Source organism: Micrasema longulum, unplaced genomic scaffold (assembly GCF_059751315.1).
Source record: "Micrasema longulum isolate JH-2025_06_02 unplaced genomic scaffold, ASM5975131v1 h1tg000418l, whole genome shotgun sequence".
NCBI lineage: Eukaryota > Metazoa > Arthropoda > Insecta > Trichoptera > Brachycentridae > Micrasema > Micrasema longulum.
In genome coordinates, this window is record NW_028277618.1 from 497,133 (window position 1) to 518,613 (window position 21,481).

The 21,481-nt window shown below is 31.8% G+C and overlaps 2 protein-coding genes across 2 annotated transcripts in view; one reads left to right on the forward strand and one right to left on the reverse strand.

The window, feature by feature from the left end:
• The window catches only part of LOC148281710 (facilitated trehalose transporter Tret1-like), a 93,836-nt gene extending 92,428 nt beyond the window's left edge, over positions 1-1,408 (forward strand). The window contains exon 5 of the mRNA XM_088226275.1: positions 134-1,408. Within this exon, the coding sequence (XP_088082401.1) occupies positions 134-1,263 (1,130 nt within the window). The 3' untranslated portion in view covers positions 1,264-1,408. The remainder of the gene's footprint in view (positions 1-133) is intronic.
• LOC148281709 (neurobeachin-like) overlaps positions 1-21,481 on the reverse strand; it is a gene marked incomplete at its 5' end in the record, with an annotated part of 431,612 nt that overhangs the window by 114,577 nt on the left and 295,554 nt on the right. The window contains 2 exons of the mRNA XM_088226282.1: positions 6,791-6,893; positions 11,339-11,456. Coding sequence (XP_088082408.1) covers positions 6,791-6,893; positions 11,339-11,456 — 221 coding nt within the window. The remainder of the gene's footprint in view (positions 1-6,790; positions 6,894-11,338; positions 11,457-21,481) is intronic.

Sequence of the window (21,481 nt, forward strand, 5' to 3'; positions counted from 1 at the left end):
TCATACACCTCCACTCCACACAATTAATCTGCAATAAAAAAAAATACCATAATCTAGAGATTGTAAAAGAAATTTGTAAGCAATTGTAAGTAAACTACAAACAATATCTTATATGCGTTTTTTTCTACTGCAGGAATGAGCACAGCAACATACATCTACGTAGCCGAAGTAGCAACGCCTCAAAGCAGAGGAGTCTTAGCTGCTGTTGGTCCAGCGCTGGTGTCTTTAGGAATTTTCTTGGTGTACGTTCTTGGATCCTTCGTCCACTGGAAAACGGTTGCGTTGATTTGCGCGATCATCTCTTTCTTAACACCGATACTGATGCAGTTGGTGCCCGAGTCTCCGCTCTGGTTGGCGTCTAAAGGAAGGACTAAAGAAGCCTACGAGGCCATGTACTGGCTCCGTCAGAACAACAACTTAGCTCAGACGGAACTAGACGACTTTTCAAAAGGAAACACAGAAATCGAGGGGAATTTTCTGGACAAGATACGGTCAGTTAGAAGATGGTCTGTTCTGAAACCATTTTTAACACTCCTGATATTCTTCATGTTCCAAGAATTATCTGGTATTTATATAATACTTTATTATGCTGTGGATTTCTTCAAAGGTGTTGGAACAAGCGTCAACGAATTCACAGCTTCTATGATAGTAGGCGGGATCCGAGTTGTAATGGGTGTTTTTGGTGCGTGCCTCATAAATAAAATACGTAGAAAGGTTTTGGCAACCACTAGTGGGGTATTTCTAAGTATTGCCATGTTGGGAGCTGCGGTTTGTGATACACTCGGCGGAAGTCCATTGATTAAGCTAATATGTATTCTTGGACACGTCTGCGCAAGTATGATTGGGTTTCTTCAGCTTCCGTGGATAATGTCTGGTGAGTTATATCCTCAAAAAATAAGAGGAATAATGTCTGGAGCAACTACCTGCTGCGCTTACATACTCATATTCCTTAATATAAAAACTTACCCCGATTTAGTTGGAATTGTTACAAACAACGGGACGCTATACATGTTTGGAGGCTGTGCTCTGTTAGGGGCATTATTTTGCGCATTGTTCCTTCCAGAAACCAAAGGAAAATCTTTATCAGAAATTACCAAATGTTTCGAAGAAGATGGAAAGATAGTCAAAGAAGATTTGGAAGCGAGCAAAGTAGAGCACGCTAAAACTTGGATGTCTGTCGCTAAAAGAAAACACAGTGTACCAAATTTGACAGCCAACAAAAATGGCAAAACACTTAAACCAGAAAGGAAGGTTAGTATTTGACTTAACACTAATTTTGACATAAGACGAAATTCAAATAACAAATGAAGTATTTTGATGTCTGTACATAGAGGTTTAAACGTAGATAAATTATTTTTAAGTAAAATCTTGTAAGAAATGTCATTAATATTTTTGATTGTTGACATCGCGAGAACCAAAATATTTGAAGATCTGTTCCTGATTATATTAATATATAATGTTATAGTTAAAATAATTATATAAATTAGGATGTATTTCAAGATGGGCGTAGTGTATCTATAGTTTTAATAATTTATATTAGAAAAAAGTACAATTTTTGTACACTAAGCTGTGATATAAATAAAACTTGCTGGAGCTAAGAATTAGCGCAATTTTTGCATGTATTACATATAAAATAACTTTTATGTATTTTTATATGAATCTATTAATTTACCTTAAGTTAAAAATGATTGGTTTTCTTTTTGACTATTTTGATTTTATCATTTGATTAATAATGTTGAAGTATGATTACTAATCGTAAATTATTACGAAAATAAAATATTACGAATTTAAAAATTTACACCCAGTATTTTGGAAGTTCAAGATTGTTTTGAGTAAAATTCTTTATAAATTTATATGGATAAAAAACATTTGTGATACAAAGTTGCGACCAAAAATGACATGGAATAAAGTGAAAACATCTTTTACATTTTGACGCAGTAGCGTAATTAAAAATTATGTTTGAAATCAGTAATATCAAAGGCTAAAATATGTTTTAAATGTACGAATGACTTACGTAATATTAAAATAAAGATATTATTAAACGCATGTTTTTGAGAAAATCATAACAAATTAAGTACATATTATATAAATCTACTTTTAATGATGTACAAATCGTATTAAATACTGTATATTATTTAAACGACAAAAGTCGATATCATTATTAATATTTTACCTCAACGTACATACGTACATTGCATTAGATTGAAAATGGTTTCAACTCGATGCCGAAGAGAGACGTGTTATATCACCAACCTATTTTTTTTGTATTTTTATATGTAGTAAAACTATATTACACGACCCCAATTTTTTTAACAGTTCGATAGAAATACGAGTATGTTGCTGTATAAAACTCTCTCGGGTTTCAATCCTCTGAGATGGATTGCTTTGCAGCAAAGCTCTGCATCTCTCCCACTCCGGTTGGTCCAGTGCGGCCCTCTTTAGGTCTTTATATGACCTGCAGCTGTTATCTTCGCATAAATCCTCGAGGTATTCTCGAGGATTTATGTAAATAACTAATTTCTTCTTTCGAAGAAGTCTCCAATCATTTTGTTGAGTAGGTATTAGTTTTAAAGAATGGCTGTCTAAATAGAAGAAATATGTTTTTGATATTTGTTTATAGTTCCTGAGTGAAAAGGTTGTGTTAGTCAAATAAACGAGTTTCTGAAATATTGTGTTCTTTTTATTATTAAACGAATTAGTCTTTTATGAAATATTATATATAGACTAAATATGGCTTATTTATGAACAACCTAGTTAAGACCCCTGGGGTACACCTGATGAAAAAACAAAGATCAAAGCTTTGGGGTAAGTAAACGCAAAATATTCTATAAAGTTATAGTGTAAGAATGGGTAACATTCATAAGGGATCTACTCAACAGTCCGAGGAATACTGAAATAGGATTAAGGGAGATGCCAAAAATTCAGGACAGAAATTGAAATGAACGATCAATTTTAATGAAATACCCAACCATGAGCTTTTAGGAATACCATAACACAATAAAATATGTCAAATATAATTTGTTTGAAATATTGCGATGGGTATTAGAACAAGACTCAAATACCTATACAGCCAAATATCTCGGAGTTGTGCTTGCTGTGTCAAATTATTTATCATACATATTATGGGGTCACCTCAAGATGATTACTCACAGATGAATCATCGTCCTCGGCCATTTCTTGATGATACGATAATCATTTCTAAGTAGGTCCATAACTCCCCTAACGCGTTTATTTTTATGATTGATGGTCAGTTAGAGAAGATGTTCTATTTCATGAAAGGGTTGCCAGATATTAAAAATGTATTTTCAATAATATAACTACGAGTTTTATTAAACGACTAAAATAACATTAATATGCCGATCGATTTCAGAAAACGACTGTTCAAGGCTTAAATATCATCCTCACCGTTGTCTTTTCGCAACTAATGGTGCATAGGGCACTGCATTAGTAAATCTCAGCGTTTCTTGATCATGAAGGTAAGATGATTGGTCTCACGTTTTCAGGTGCCAGTCCAGGGACTATGAAATATTCTAGAGTAAAAACAACTTTTTTCAAACTAATATTTAATGTCGACCGTGTCGGGAATCGAACCCGAGACCTCTTGCATGGTACGCAAATGCGCTGGCCACTACAGTTTATGCCACTCGCATATTTTATATTATTTTTTGTTATTGTTTTGATGAAATTCTAGAAGGGTAGGCACTGCTTATGGGGCTATATCTATATGGAACGCCCGCCACTACACACATGTCCACCCTCATTCTGTTGAAACGCCCACTCACCCACCCTCTCACACACTTACTTTCACACAAGCACACTAACGTGTATTGAACAGGTATTTCATATATTTCTATGGATATTTGTCATTGGTTTTATTATCCGTATATTTTATCTGTTATATTTTTTTACATGTATTACTATTCATAACCTCAGTAAATAAAAAAGAGACACCCCTGAAAAACGGCGAAGATGTATAATATGACTGTAGTTATCTTATCACAGGCCTTAGATTTTTTCACGCAGGATAATCATACACATGTAGCTATGTGAGATTACATATTGAATTACCACTTACAGTTTCAAAATACAAACAGCTAAACTTCATAATTAAAAATTACAACGATACCAACAGGTTTTCTGTGTCCGAGTTTTTCGTGCACGAGTTGTATTAATTAACTCTGGGATAGATAACGTCGAATAGATCGATGTAATCGATTTTTAAAAAAATCGTCATAATTCGCTGGTATATGGCGCTACTGCGCTTGCCGTTCCTGCCAAATCAGCCGCACAGCTTGCAGGAGCCGCCTGTGGCGCTCAGGTAAGTGCACTACTCACATGAATATACCTAACGTACGTCGAAATGACGTATGGTTATATTCAATGTAATATGGCTATCTTTCTAGTGTTAAAAAGCAAATACACAAAAATGATTTTTTACTAACATTTCTCATATAAAAAGATTACAAAAAGTAGATTTGAAAAAGTTTATATTTGGAATTATGAGTCTGAAGAAGAGATTTGAATAATTTTTAGTTTTGTAAAGAAAGAAATATTTTTTTCTTATTTCAAGATTATTCTATACACGATAACAATAGTATTTATAGTGATACGTTACCACTGACATATTCACGTCGAAACGACGTATGGTTATCTTTAATGTACTGTTACAAATGGTTATCTTTTAAGGGTTAACAGTACTATGAATTTATCTTTTTTTTGTGTAAAATGGCCACTTAAACCAGCCGATTACAGGTCATAAGCTCTGTAAATGCCTAGACTTCCTATTATTATTCAATTACTACTATTACACTGTTTAAAATTAATTAATGATTTTGTATCAATAGACATAATTTTATAATAAAGATACCGTCTTGAAGATGTAGTGAAAGGAAAATATTAAAATTTTAAATTCAAAATGTAACCTTATGCATTCTGTTGTAAACAACATATAGCTACAGTAAGTTGATAAATGTTGTTTAATTGTAAAAAAGTAATAAAAACGTATTTGTAAAAATAATAAAACAAATGCTGCATTTAGCCTTATAAAAAAATGCACTTTGGCTCGAATTTGTATAAAATGCTCTTGAGTTGCTCGTATGTCATATCAAAAATAATCTGGAGTGCAAAGGGTTGAACTATACGTAACCCTTTCAGACCTGAATTAATAGCTATAGATAAAAAAATGTTTTATTTTTAAATGTTTGGTATTTTTAATGTTTTTTAAAAATCTTTCATGCTTCATAAATTATTTTTTTCAAAAATGGGTCCGACAAAATTAATTTCATTATCATTCCCTTTCCACATCTAATGGTGCATAGGGCACTGCATTGTTACACACATCGCAGCGTATCTTGATCATTTTTGTTACATGAAGGTTAGTTGATCAGTCTTACGCTTCAGGGACCAGTCTAGGGACTATGAAATATTATAATTTAAAAACACCCTTTCAAATAATATTTCATATTAACCATGTCAGGAATCGAACCCGAGACCTCTTACATGGTACATGGTAGGCAAATGCGCTGACCATTACACCACGAGGCCGGCTTAATTTAAAATGTGTTATTCTTACAATATACCTATGTTTGTTCAATTAAATTAATTTAATTTTACTCAAATATGTTTAAAATTTGCCTTTCATATCATTTATAAGGACGGCGGGAATTCCATTAATCTTGAATTTTTCTGCGTTATGCTGATTACCGACGTATACAAAAATAATGACGCACTTAGGGGTTTCAGTAATTAAAAAATAAACTCGTCGCTTTTAAATTTATAGGTACGATAGTAAAAAAATCTTTGTATACATTCGAATGAACACCCGGGATAAAATGGTTAAAACATGTTATTAAGAGAGTTTTACGGTGCACTATTTTAAGATTTAAAATAAAAAAATTAAATAAGGGAAGGAACCGGTAACCGGTTATTCCAATTTTGTGGATTCAAGTACCTAGTATTCGTCTATTATTTCTTTAATGCCATTTTAAATATATTTTTGAACATTTAAGCAAATGTACGTCTAATTGAGTGCATAAGAACCGTTTTTATTTGCAGTAAAATCATATTTTTAACAAAAAAACTTCGTTCTCCGTAAATTAAAGTAGGTATTCGAAACAATAAAATTAATTACAAGTTAAAATTAAAAGTTATAATCAATATCAAGTTTATTTGTAGCTACTCGTCAAACTATTATTGACAATTCAATTCCACAAATTAAAAAATACTTACTTGTTTATTTTTATTACCTTATACTTGTTTTTATTTTTTAGTATTATATCAAATTGCATTGTAGTATTGGCAAATACGCATTTAATATATACATATTTTTATTTCTTCTTTTTTCGCGATAGTATATGCTTGCTTGTTTATTAATTTAACTTAAATTTGTCTTTCTTGCTTACCGTAACACTTTATTTACTGTGTTTGCTTTACAGAATTTATTTCATAAGCTTTTATCTTTGCATTTTTTGTTTATATGCTTACTGTTTTTTCTTGCATGCCTTTGTTATAACTGTTTTTTTACTTTGTAAAACATTTTATTATATCCTTTCTAACTAATTTCACATATTTTTTCTGTATATTCTGTGTTTATTATTTAATATCTTAGCATGTATTTTATTTTTATTTTTTGTAAATGCCTTTTGGGCGTTAACGAACAAAATAAATAAATAGGGATACTGAGGTACGACGAAGAAGGTACTAATTTACCATTGTGGATTCTTCTCATAATAATTTAGCGACATCTGTTAACAAGCATCGGTGCTAAAAAGAGAATGTAATAAAAACTCACCTGGTCTGAGGTATTCCGTATTTTATACCAACTCCGACTCTCGGCAAAGCCTTGATGACCTTCTTCACCGTATTCTGGTCTTGGAAGGCGAACATAATCGAAGCTGAAAAATCATAATACAAAATATTGGTTTGCGACTTGGCTAAGCACATTCTGCAAATCATCAACAGGTGGTGTCTATTTTTAGAAACATTGTTTATTAAAATTAATAATAGATGGCAGTAGTATTTTGACACATTCAACATTTAAACCCTTAGAGTACTCTTAGCTACACTTTAAGCTTAAAACAGTATATTTGTACCTTAAATCTGAAATGCTAGAAGTCACATTTGGTAAATTGTTCAGGAGAGCGGTTTGAAGTTGTATAGCTGTTTCAAATGTATCTCTCGAAGTAAAAATTCAAGTTATTGATGATTTTTGGATTTATAGGCTTTTGATAAGAATATTTAAAAAAAGAACATTTTAAATATGGACTATCAAATAATAATGGGACTTTCGTTTGTGTTTGTGAGTTTTTCGTTCTAACCGCCCGGCCCGCGCCCTAATTTCTCCTCGGACTGTAGTATAAAAAGTAATGTAGAATATAGAATGAAAAACAACGAATTTGTAAAACTTTCTTTAGGCAAAAACATTAAATTACTTGCCGATAATTTGTTTTTTGCATCGGGTTGTAGTCCTGTGGCTAGTGTCTCGGACTCACGGACCAAAGGTCCGTGGTTCGAATCCCACTCAACCCCAACTTGATTCCCATTTTCTGATAGTGAGTTATTTACAACTCGTTGAAAATGGCCCTCAAAATCAAATATTTGGGTAAATCATAAAAACGCAAATATTTATTTTTCTTTAAAAAAAAAAATACATACATATGTGCATCACAATCATTGAGATATAATATATAGAGATAACACTCCATACAAATCCGAGCTAAAAAGTCGTCCCCGAAGAACAGGGATTGACCAGCGGAGATAGCAAATATTGTCACGTCGACTTTGGCAAACAAAACGAGTAGTACAGTAAAAAGCACGGACTGTTTACATCGGTATACTGTAAGTTCTATTCAGTATGTCGCTTCTTTCCGCATATGCGTCACATGTGTTTGTCGTTTTGCTTAATGCCCGACTAACTGAGCAGGACGAAGACAGGAGATAATTCGCGAATTGTAACATATTAATAAGACGTTTTTTGACATTTAAATGGCGATTTTAAACAAATATTGATTAGGATAAGAACATTACTTGCCGGTGAAAGGTTATACCATCACATTTTCAGATCGATTTGTGCAGAACCGTAGCGTACATATGGGCATTTTAGTAATTTCGGGGAGAAAAGTAGCTGGTGAACAGACTAAAGTCCGTTCTATCAAGCATAGACCAATTGACTGCAGGTTGAGGAAATGTATTTCGAGCATAAGTTTACTTTTGTTCATAGAATCAAGAATAGTCCAGAAACCGCATACGCACATCAAACAGAAGGCGACTAAACTACTCATAAATGAGTAGGTTTACGTTTTGACCCATTAGTTTCTTTGTAGACCGCGCTCAGTGCGTAACTCCTGATTTAAATTCAACTATGCCGTGTTGTGTCCCTTTAAAGTGTAGAAATACTGCTAGGATTTTAAAGAAACAGGATGGTATCACATTTCATGTGTAATTAGAAAACGAATGTTTAGGTAGCAAATGCATTACTTTAAAATTGAATTATGTTTTCATCTGCCAGATTGTCGAAAAAACAAAATGGAAATTTCGTTAGTGTTGCCAGGGTGGTAATTTTTTTTACCCTACTTTGCTCATCTAATGAGAGAATTAATGAAAATTGGACCTCGGATTAAACAACTCTGTGGTGGACATTTGACCGACATTATCTTCAAAACATCAAATATTATTTAATATGATATAAAAATATCCGTTTTATGTAAAATAAAATTATTTTTATATTTAAAGTTTAAAATTCATAAACTCAATTACTCTTATTAAATGACCTTACTCTGTTGTGTCAATCAATATTTTCGCGTGCACAATAAATTTTTTAGAGGAATTAACAGATTGCTTTTTTTAACCTTACATTTGTGTTATGTTTTTTTATTTCCCATCGTGCAACATTACGCGGCGACATCACAAATGCGCGCGGCGAAAGTGGAGCATAGTGGGGGGATTATTGGACACAGTCCGATGTATTCAAATATGATTCTACGCTTCTTCTGGACTATTCTTAATTCTATGCTCTAATTATTTACCTCAATGATTACAATGGAGAAGAATTCACGAAGAAGGATACAAATAAATGTTTTAATTTTAAAAAAATCTGATTTTGGTGTTGCCTAGTTGAAGTAATTACCTAACGATACAGTCTTTATGACTCATATTCTAAATTATAAATTTTTTATTTATTTTAATAAATTTACGGACGAAGTCAAACATTGTACTAGAAACGAAATAAAAAAAAATTGAAAAAAAAATTCATGTATCTAAATTTTGCTCAACGAAGTTTGACAAAAAGTATCTGGAAAATATTAGCCATTCCCAATTTAATAAACTGCATGATGAACTAAAAAAACAAAAAGCCGAATAGCAAATCTAAAAGTGTTGCAATAAAAAAACGTGAATTAAATCATTCTGATAGTGATATGAACAGTGTATAATGCTGTGTTTTATGTTTCTAATAATATGTTTTCATAATATTTTGGATTATATTTTATGTATTGTCTCAAAAATATTTTCTTTTTATGTACCGTCCCAAACGAGTTTTTTTATAACTCCTAGGAGTATAATATCTTGTTCATGTATTAAAGGTTTTATTAATATTAAAATAAAACTATTAAAATATAAAGAGAAGATAAATAAATATAATTGTAATATAGACCCAGAGACCCGATTACAATAGGACGCTAACAGAGTTATCTTCAATTGAGGACCGTTTTCACAAAGTGAAATTTCTACAAAAAAACCAAATGCGTTTTTTATTGAAATGGGTTCTTCCATGTAAGCTTTATCGATTGGTGAAATAAAACTTTAACAAAACGATATAAGTGCGAAGTTGTAGCGGTTCAAATATCGTGAATTTTTACAAAACGAAATAACTACACTACGTAGAGTTTTCACAAAGCGAAATATCGACATATTTTTTGGGGTGTTAAGTTTTTTAAAATCGAAAAAAATCACAAACAAAACATGAATTCGGCCAAGAAAAAAGATGTATAATAATAATAATAAAAATAATATTATTTGAAATATATTTTGTTATCATTTTATTTGTGCTATTATATATGTAAAAAATATATATAAGAGGCAAATACCTAAATGTGTATATTTACATAGGTACTTAGATATGTCAGAAGACGAGTAGACATATGATTTTACAAAAAATCAGTCTAAAATGATTTCATGCAAAAGTAACCTCATTTAATTCCCAACATAAATCAATTTTTCACAAAAATATGTAGATATTTCTTTTTTATGAAAATTCGTGAATTTAGAACATTTTTGTAAATAATTTGACTTATTCTACATTGTTGATTTTCAGTACACGTGTAAAATTTTTAAATATTTATGAAACATTTTTTTTAATTTTAAATCGTAATAGTTTTATTTGTAACATGAAAAAAACCTTTTCCTGAAAAATTTACATTTTGTAGATATTTCGCTTTGTTAAAACGGTTCTCAATTGTAAATCAAATTAAATCGAATTTTCTGTGCGAAAATGTGTATACGTGTAAAATTTGAAGCGACTTCGTCAGTAATTGGTAATGAAACACGTTTATTTATTTTTAAAACATGAATATTTAATTTTTCATGAAGATAATTCGAATTAACTTTATTGCAATAGTTGAAGATCATTCTCCTGACATCATATTGTAATAAGCGTCAAGGTATATTAAGGATTCAATGAATTTATAGAACGATTAAGGGTTTGTTGGCACCACTATCTATTATTATTATTATTATTATGGATAACTTATATAGCGCCATTTCCGTAACAAAATACCTCAAGGGCGCTTTACATAGTGATTCTTTTAAATTTGTAATTTAATTAAAATAATTTATTTTGTTGTCACATGCTACGGATTTATTCAAATGATTAAGAGAACAAGTGGGTTTTAAGTTTTTTCACATCACTTCACTTTCACAGCCTCGCACCTCTGCTGGGAGAGCATTCCATGTCATAGGGCCTGCGACCGCAAATGCGCGTTCACTAAATTTAGTGCGCTGTTTGCGTAGATGTATAATAACTTTTCCTCTCGCCGTAGACGTAGCTGATCTAAGCGTTAGACGCCTGTCAGCTAGTTCATCTGGAATGCATAGTTCCCTTAGATATTCCGGAGAAGAGTTGTGCAGTGACTTACATAAGCCAACAGAGTTTGTATTCGACCCTCTGTGGAAAACGTAGCCAGTGTAGTTCCCGAAGTAGTGGAGTGATATGACTGAACTTAGAGATTCCGAAAATAATTCTCGTACGAATAATAATTCTAATTAAAATATTATTTATAATAGAGAGCCAGGATCATATAAAGCGAAGGGAGTTTATAAATGAAATTATATTCGTTTAACTTACTTCTGCTAGCCAGGAAGATCTCTATGGCAACATTTTGCAGCAAATATCGGCGGGAAAAGATGGCGCGGACTTCGCTGAAGTACCATTTTCCGTGAAGGTGGTCACAATACTTCAAAACCTGAAAAAAATGAAAAAAATGTTGAAAAATATATTTTATAAGGTAACCGGAAGCATGAAGTCAGAGAAAAAGGGGCGTATGTAAAAAAAAGTAGGCCGGAACTGTGGTAAAAGTATTTGGTGAATTGTATAAATATTATGTTAGTACTCAAAGCCATTTTCGTAATATAATATCTAAAAGTTGGTTTAAAAAAGAAACTTTATGGGTAGAATTCGACATGAAAATAAACTGTACATTATCATATTATGAGAACAATCATAGTAATAAATATAATAAAATATATTTTTAAAAATAAAGAAGTCCCTATATAAAAAATTAACACAACCTTCGGTCAAAGAGGATTGGCCTATTTATTTATTTATTTATTTATTCACACTTATTATCAAAATACAATTCCATATTCACTTTGCCCAGCTAACAAGGGTACATACCCCGTTCCAAGCTAGGCAATTACATTTTAATATATTATAATACTTAACAAATTAATATAGAGCACAGACAAACACAATATATACTTATTCGGATACACATTTTGATTCATATACATACAGACATACACATATATACACACATGTATATATAAATATACACATATATACATATGTACATACACACACACGTACATACACGCATGCGCATACACATACATACATTCATAAAAACATAGACAATTTATTTATGCGAAACTTCATGGTTGTCATCTATAAATATATATTTTTTAAATTATTCTTTATTTTTTATATTTTATTTTTTACATCCAGTAAGGTTCTCCAATCCGTGGCATGCATCAACTTTTCTGACTCCCTACGACCAATGTCATGAAAGAGCGAGGTCAACACCTTCCGTAACTTGACAACACTCCCGTCTTTCCACGATTCTGGCAAAAGGTTATGGACCTTTTTGCCTACGTTATAGTGTTGTCTCGATGCCAGAACAGTGTTGACCCCTTCACTTAGTATCAGATCCCTATTAGAGTATCTTGTGTTATGGTTGTGGTTGACGCTTGGGTAAATGTCTCTCTTTATGTGTGTAACCACTACCGTTCTCAATATATGCTGTTGAATAATATTCAGTACTCTGAATTCTTTGAAGAGCAAGTCACTTGGATAGCGAAATGTTTTTTTTAAGATGACTCGGATTAAAGATTTCTGTGCAATTGCTACAGGTTCAAGGGCGGTTTTTGTGCAAGCTCCCCAACCAATTAGACCGTAAGTCAACACAGAATTTGCCAGTGCATGGTATAGGTGTTTCAAGTCCGGGACTTTAAGTATATTTCTAAGTGGGATGAAAAAATGTATTAAGCGCCTAATTTTTGCAGTTATAGTTTCAATTTGTTCATTCCATCTCAAATACTGGTCTATAATTATTCCAAGATATTTTATACTTTGAACACTACTTAGTTTTTTGCAGTTGCAATTTACCATCACTGAATAATTATGTAGTTGAAGTTCGTGAATTTCATAAGGTTGCCCGGCGGAAGTTGCACTAAAACGTATGAACTTTGTTTTATCCGAATTTAAAGTCAACAAGTTTTCGTCTAGCCATTTTTTAATATAACTTAAGTCATTACTTGCTTTTTTATGAGTTTCTGACCAAGTTGATGCGCTATAAATTATAGCTGTATCATCTGCAAATGAAATGATTTGTCCAAGTGATGGCTTGTTACAAAGTTCGTTAATATATATCAAGAACAGCAGTGGTCCCAAAGTGCTCCCTTGTGGAACACCAAATGAGAGCTGAGCAGGTTCGCTCAAGTCACTACCCACTTTCACCTTCTGAAATCTTCCACTTACATAGCTGTTTAACCATTTATATAACTGCCCTTGGATTCCTATATTATGTAACCTTTTAAATAGAATTTTATGTGAAATAGTGTCAAAAGCTTTAGCCAGGTCCAGAAAAATAGCCAAGCATTTTTCCCTATTGTCTAGATGTTTAGCTATTGTTTCAGTCAATTTAGCTATTGCGTTTTCAGTACCCATGCCTGTCCGAAATCCATATTGGTTTTCTGAGAGTAAATTATTTTTTTCTAAATAGTTATTAAGTTTTAGTTTGACAATTTTTTCAATAATTTTAGAAACAGTATTGAGCAAGGAGATTGGTCTGTAGTTTTTAATATGTTTACTGTCACCATTTTTATAAATTGGTATTACAGTCGATTCTTTCAAATGTTTCGGAAAAATTACTATTACTCGGTTAAAGTGTACAATCTACTTCCATTATCCATAAGGACAATGAGTAAGTTCTCACAATATAAAATTGCTATTAAGAAATTGATAGTGGAGGTGGGTTGCGCACGGATCGATGAGTGGATCAAGCCAAATAGGTAAAATGTGTGTACTGTTTATGAAATTTGTTCCATTGGTCTATATGAATTGGTTATGTTTTTTTATGATTATTTTAGTTTTTTTATTATTTATTATGTTAATGATAATTAGGTTTATTGGATTGATTACGTTTTTTTAATTGTTATTATTATGTTAACTTTGTTAAATAGCTAATCTTAGGCATGTTTCACATATTGCAAAATGTTTCCCTCGGCACGGGACACCCCAGTAAGGGAACATTATTCTGTATAAAAAAAGAACACAATGTAAAAGTATAAAGTATTTTTATATGCTTAAAAAGACAAGCATACGAGTCGTGCATATTGCCGGTAACAAAATACGGACTAGAAACCATGTCTGTAACACAAAAAAGTAGCCAGAAATTAAAATGCACGCAAGAGTCCATGGAAAGACAGATGCTCGGTGTATGTCTAGGAGACAGTAAAAAATGAAGAAATAAGGTATCGAAACGGAGTCGTGGATATCATGGATCGTGCAGAAAAATTGAAATGGTAGTGGGCAGGGCACTCAGCGAGGAAAAATGATGGCAGGTGGACCCCCAGAATAATAAAGTGGAGACCATGGGCAAACAAAAAAGTGTTGGAAGGCCACAGAAAAGATGGGTAGATGACATCGCCTCTATTGCCGGTAAAACATGGATGATGAAAGCGGGTGATGAGGAGGAATGGAGACGTTTGGAAGAAGCCTTTATTCAGCAGTGGAGAGAATAAAGCTGAAGAAGAAGAATAATAAATATGCGTAGTATAAAAAAATAAAATACATCATAATTTTTTGTGGTTCCAAAAGCATCATTGTCTTAAAGTGTTGACTTCGCGAATTATAAAATAAGCTGTTTTCTAAAATCATAAATTATGAAAGGAACACGTTGAAATGAGCATATTTTCTCACGGCTATTAAAATTTGGTTGACATTTGATCTAAACGCCTTCAGATTTACTATACTCTCAAGGGACGAGTCTCTTAGTATGAATAAAGATATAATACCTACAAGTTTGATAGTAATGATCTCAGTGGAAGTAGGTCGAACATTTACAGCAGATTAATAAACAGCTGTTATTTTTTATTAATTAGGTTTTTTTATGTATGTATCTTTGGACACAATTTTTTATAAATTTTTGACCAACTCTTATTTTGGCCAGTCTGTTTTTTGGTTTGCTGGAAGACATTGCTTTTAGCAATAAGTTCACCCAAAGTACTTCTTTGTACTTGAAGTTTTAAATAAATAAATTTGTAAAAAATAAAAACAAACTTAGAGATTGGTAAATATCTATAAAGCGTAAAAAAATCATTGCTCTGCCACAATCGAGCCACAATCCAGGAAGATAATACGGGAATTCGTTTGTATGAAGAAAAATCAGACAGCGTTTCCTTTTAAAAACAAAAAAATATCATTAAAAGATAAATAAAAAAATAAGCCAAATTAATTCAAAGATTGGCATTAATGATATATAATACAATTGAATCACTTAACTTAAACAATCCAAGAATTTATTTAAATGTACAATTGGTATAGTATAGTCATGGCATGATCTAGGTAGACATGGAAGGTGTGTCATCTCGTGTCAGGAGTGATAACACCGCTTGCTTCTTGAATGCATGCCTATATATTATTTTATTGTTGAATGCATAACATAAATAATTATACATATATAATCCAATCATATACGACTACTCACTGAACGATGACATTTTATCATCTGTATCTAGTATACGAGATTTAGATTATTTTACTTGACACTGAACTTTTTTCTACAATTCATATTTAACATGTTATCAATAAATGCTTAAAACTCCTTGGATTTATCAACAGAAGCACAACTGACTTCAAAAATATCAATACCCTTAAAACTCTCTTCAATTCCCTAGTTTGCCCGCATCAAGAATATTCCTCTGTTATCTGGTCTCCATATTATGATGTTCACATCAAAAATATTGAATCAGTTCAACATCGATTTTTAAGAAAGATAGGCTGGAGGTTGGGCTTATCCAGAGACCAATATACGTATAATGAGTTAGAAACTAGCTTAAATATATCTTCTCTCCAAGACCATCGAAATAAACCCGATCTTCAAGTCATATTTAAAATTCTCAACTCACTTTTTGATGCGCCTCAACTACTGAGCTCAGTAAAATTAAATATCCCAATTAGAAACCTCAGACAAAACTTACTTTTCATACCGATAACCATAGGACTAACTATGGTTTTCATTCCCCTATGCCCAGAATCCTTAGGTCTGCCAACTAACATACCAGTCTTGATTTCTTTGATAACAAGTTCTATTCTTTTACACGATCACTGAATCAAATTCAATTATAAACACCTCTCTCCCGCTTCCACTACCACCAAGTCTACTATATACCATTGAATCATTCTACTTTTCTTTATTATCATTTTCTATGCATAAATATGTCCTTAAAAATGCTCATTTAGCATGCATATAATTAAATACTGTTTAATAATGTATTTTCCATCATTTATAAAAATAACAAATAATAAAGTCTGTTGTAGAAAAATACGACTTCATGTATTTAAAAAAAGAGCGATATGTCACGTCTTGTATTCCATGTAGATTTATGTGAACGAGAGTTAAGGAAAATCTGTCTAAACGGCTCTCCCCTTAAGAGATCAAATCTAACAATAGTAGTTTCTCACAAAAGTGACACGGCAGATATATAGAGTGTAATAAAAAATACAAATTTAATTGGGATTCCGATATTATTATTATCAAAACGTCAATACGTATTAAAAGAGGCAGTTAAATTTAATAAATTGGGTGCAACCTGACAGACGTACAGTGGTAGGAGATACCTGAACGGGAGGCTTAGAACATCATGAGAATAAGTCATTTTAACTCGTAGACTCTTTTGTTTAGTTTAACTTAGATACGTACTTATATATTTATTATTTGGATGCCCAATTTCACAAAATGCCTAAGTTAATTTTTGTAGTTCTGAAATATTTCAAGTTTGAGTGTTTATTTTGTAGAACTCCAAATTTAAATTTGATTGAGTCTACTGAACACTTTATTTTATTTTAGAAAATATAAAAAAAAAAATTTCGTGACAATTGTTTTGCCTTGTTAGGGCATTTTCAAACGATCTAATCATTTTCAAACATCTAATCTTCACTTCATGCCGCGAGGCGTGAGTCAAAAATATTTGGAAATAAACAGATTAATTATAAACATGTGTACCAATCAAACAAAAAAAAAGTCTCCTACAGATACGTATTTTAATTCGAAATTCAAATATTCCGTGTATTTTCTGATTAAATATTTAACAAGTGTCCTCTTACATTATATACGGACTTGGTTAATTTGTTGAACTTTTCTGTAGTACCACAAGCTTGTAATAAATTTAAATAATATCGTAGAAAAGTGAGATAGCTCACTTAAACTTTAAGCTTTCACGCAGTAAAAGAGATATTATAAATGTGATTGTAAAAGTCAAAAAGAAATTAAGGTTATCCATAAATCTTAAGCTAAAATGTTTGAGGATATGAATTATCCTGTGAGTAACTCTTATACGAATAATTCCCGTGTCCGGGAAGATGAAGAATACAGTTTTGTGTGTAATAAGGACCAGAATCTTAGATAATTGTATTCGACTCGATGATTACTTTCAGTTAAAAATCCTTAAAAAAACTAAATAGAATGGAGATTTTTCCGCCACGTACTGTAGTGATTTGCAAGTTTGCATAACATGTCCCTACGAACTGCAGGGTGCGCAAAGGGGGAATGGTTTATATATAGCGAAAAGTAGCGTAAAAGGTAATTATTTTTATGCTGATATAGAGTCCATGTTAAATATTTATAGTCAACAAAAACGTAGAACTAATATTAATTCCATATATATTCGTTCGGCATACTAAATGGTATAATCGACGTTCCATCATTACTGGAAAAAGTAAAATTCCATATTCCTAGGTTGAGAAACAATGAAGTACTGTTCATCGATCAGCATAGAACAACCTATAGCCTTAATTCTCCAATGTCCATCTTTGTCGTATTGTTAACTTAAGACAAGATCTGGACTTTTTATTTTTTTGTTTATTTTTCCATACATACATTATTTACATAGAAATATAATTACAAAAATACACTTTAGAAAAATACATCTTAAAATTAAGCTATAACATCAATTGGAAAAAATGCCCACAAAGACTTTAACGTCTGAGCGTGGGCCATTCCTTTTTTATTTATTAAAACTTTTATAGCATATCAATCATTAAAATATTTTTTTAAAAGCCATTCAGGTACCCCAGCGTCAAGTTATTTGAGGAATTCGAGATCTTAGATATAAAACAATTATATATTTTTAGAATAATAATGTTTGTGCAAGTAATTTATTCTATCAAATCCCAAAAGGAACACTCCCACACTACCAGAAGTCAAACTAGAGGATGGGTCATGGGGTCCATCACAAACTCTGAATTCGGGCAAAGAAATTTCAGGTTTCTGGGCCCAGAAATATTCAATATGTTACCCAAAGATTGCGAAACCATGACCCGGATTCAATTTAACAAATTTGTAAAAAATTGGTTACTGGATTTAGGTCGAGAAAAATCGGAAAATTTACTAGAAATAAATTCCTAATAAATTAATATTGTATAACTGTTTAGTATATTATCACGTAGGTAGTAATGTTATTGTTTATTTTTGCATAAAAATGTCTGCCTTAAAACAGGTTGTACCTAATTAGGCAGACTAGACATGATCCAGAGAAATCTATTACCTAAGTGTTTATGTAGTAGATAATGTTATTTTTGTTAATAAACTTTGATTGTACAATATTATTTTTGGTATGTGTATATATATTTACATATTTATACACACACAATTCTGGGTTTTATCCCAAGGGGGAGTAGGTATATTATTATTTATATCACTACAGAGATGGGTAGAATTTTTTGTTTCAAGATTATGGATATTCGAGCGTTTACAGGGCTTATGACCTGTCATAGGTTGGGTTCAAGTGGCCACTTTTATGTAGAATTCTACAACATTCCCCATTCCGCTTATTAGCGAATATCCATATCGGTGACATTTTTTGGTTTTTGTATATGTTTTTGTATGTCCTTGTTTCATGACATATATACAAAAACCAAAAAATGTCACCGATATGGATATTCGCTAATAAGCGGAATGGGGAATGTTGTAGAATTCTACATAAAAGTGGCCACTTGAACCCAACCTATGACAGGTCATAAGCCCTGTAAACGCTCGAATATCCATAATCTTGAAACAAAAAAATCTACCCATCTCTGTAGTGATATAAATAATAACTTTGATTGTTATTATTATTATTATTATTTAAATATGGTATGACATGACCATGAAAAGAAAAGAAAAGAAAAATAAAATAAAAACCTTTTTAACGTATGCTGATATTACGTAAACAAGAGCACTAAATAAATAGTCCAGGGCCTCAATTATTATGGGTAGATAAAATTCATCTTCAATTTTATCTACAAAGTAAAATATTTTTTTCTGTGTGAAAAATATAATATGTTTACTATATACCGATGAAGATAGCCGTTCATAATCGCGGCCCAGATGTTGTCTTGATGTCCCTTATGTTTGACAATGCTTCTTTTCTTTTTTTAAACTGTTTTTAACTATCCTTTTATTTTAATGTTAAAACCCTATAAATTGTATAAATGGACAATGTCCGTTAGTAAATGAATAAATACACAACAACTACTACCACCAGATTATGGTTTATCTGATCATGCCACGTCTTCCTTGGTTCCTCTCATCCAACGTTACTTTATCTGTTTTACTATTCATTCGCCATCCATTCGTTCTGCATGACCAAACAGTCCAGCTTATAATACAATCTAGGAAATTTTCGAATGGAACAAATGAAAAGGCGGCGGGTTTGGTTCGCAGGATCTGCGCATGCGTTAATTAAGATAAATGACATTCCCGCGCGGGAAACATTGATCGGATAGCGGCAAAAGCTCCACCCATCTCCCTCCCTCTCGCGTTCGCGCGCGAAGAAGAAACGAGACAGCAATGTGCCGCCATTACGTTTTGGATTTAAGGATGTTGAAGAAAGGGGTGTTGTTACGCCTGCGTTGTAGATAAGCCTTTTGTTTAAACTATGAGGCGTAAATTAAACATTGTATAATGCTTGATATTAGAGGAAAAGTTCAATACTTATGCAGGGAGTTTGGACCTTAAAATTTTCGATTCAGTACGAAGTACCTACTGATGCTCGGTTGTTTGGTGGTTAGAAATAGTTGAAAATCGAAAGTAATAATTAACAATAATTTTAAAAACAGACATTCTAAAAATCATAATAATAATTATTAATTTACCTGGCCATAATGACTTCTTAATTCATTAATTTTATTTATAAGGTACTATACGAACAGCATGCACACAAAATATACTGATACTTTCTTTGAATATCAGAGTAGGATATCCATGATGCATATAATTATAACATTAATTATGTATTTGCTTCTTTCTTTCAATATTTCTATAATATTTAAGTTAAATTTTTGTTCATTGTCATAAAAAATATCAGCCTCGGTAAATCTATAATTACCGCTAATAATAATAATATAATAATCGCTTATTTTGGTGATTCGCCCCAGTAGCTCAATAAATAACAACTTAATACGTATTAGTATTTGAAATTAAAATATTCCGTGTATTTTTTTTTATCAAACCTCGTATTTGACGATTCTTGACTTGTGCCATTATTATCGCTCAGTAGTTCACAAATAACTATCGACGTGCTAATAAGCGACGTGATAACAATTTCTCACCATGGTTGTTTATCGTATTCGCGATCGCAATGGAACATCCGTGAACACCTATTATTAAATGTAAAAATATTTACTTTTCGCGACGTATAATCTGCTGCGCAATAACATATTTTTAAAATTAAAATTCAAGTATTTTTTTTTTCACCACGACAGGCCAAGAGGCCCAATTACAGTGGTGAATTACATCGCATATTTGAATTTCACAGGTGTAAATATAGAAAATCTTCAAAAAGTGCTATGTTTATATTTTTATTTATTATTTTATTAGTTGCATTTAGCCAGCGGTTGGCAAGCCAAATGTCAAGAAAAGCGGTCGCCATGGTAATTGTAATTTAATTTTCACTTTTTCGTATTAGATACTCCTTACTATTTTGCAAATGCAATATATTAAATCTTTTTTTTTTGTAAACGTCGATTTTTCGCCAGTGAACTGTATTTATTTACGAGGAAAACAAAAAACAAACCGACACGAGCGCTGACTTAGAGATTACACACGCGATGACTTATGACGATAACTTAATGAAAACTCAAGCATGTTTTTTATTGTTCATTGTGATCGCTCAAATGCTTAGCTTGTTTTTAAACACGTCGATAGTTATTTGTGATTGAGCTACTGGTGTATATGTATATATGAATATATGTTTTTATCAATATGTGTATACTAGTGAGTTCATATTTTATTTTTATATTCTTTCTATTAACTGGTAAATTATTATTATGCATTAAAATGTAATTGCCTAGCTTGGAGCGGGGTATGTACCCTTGTTACCTGGACAACGTTGACAGACAAATGTATCTAAGATTAAATGTATAAATATATTTTTTTAAATATTGCTCGCGATTCTCCAATCATTTTAAAGTAATGCAAGTTTCATCGTCATTAAAAACGATCAAACCAAC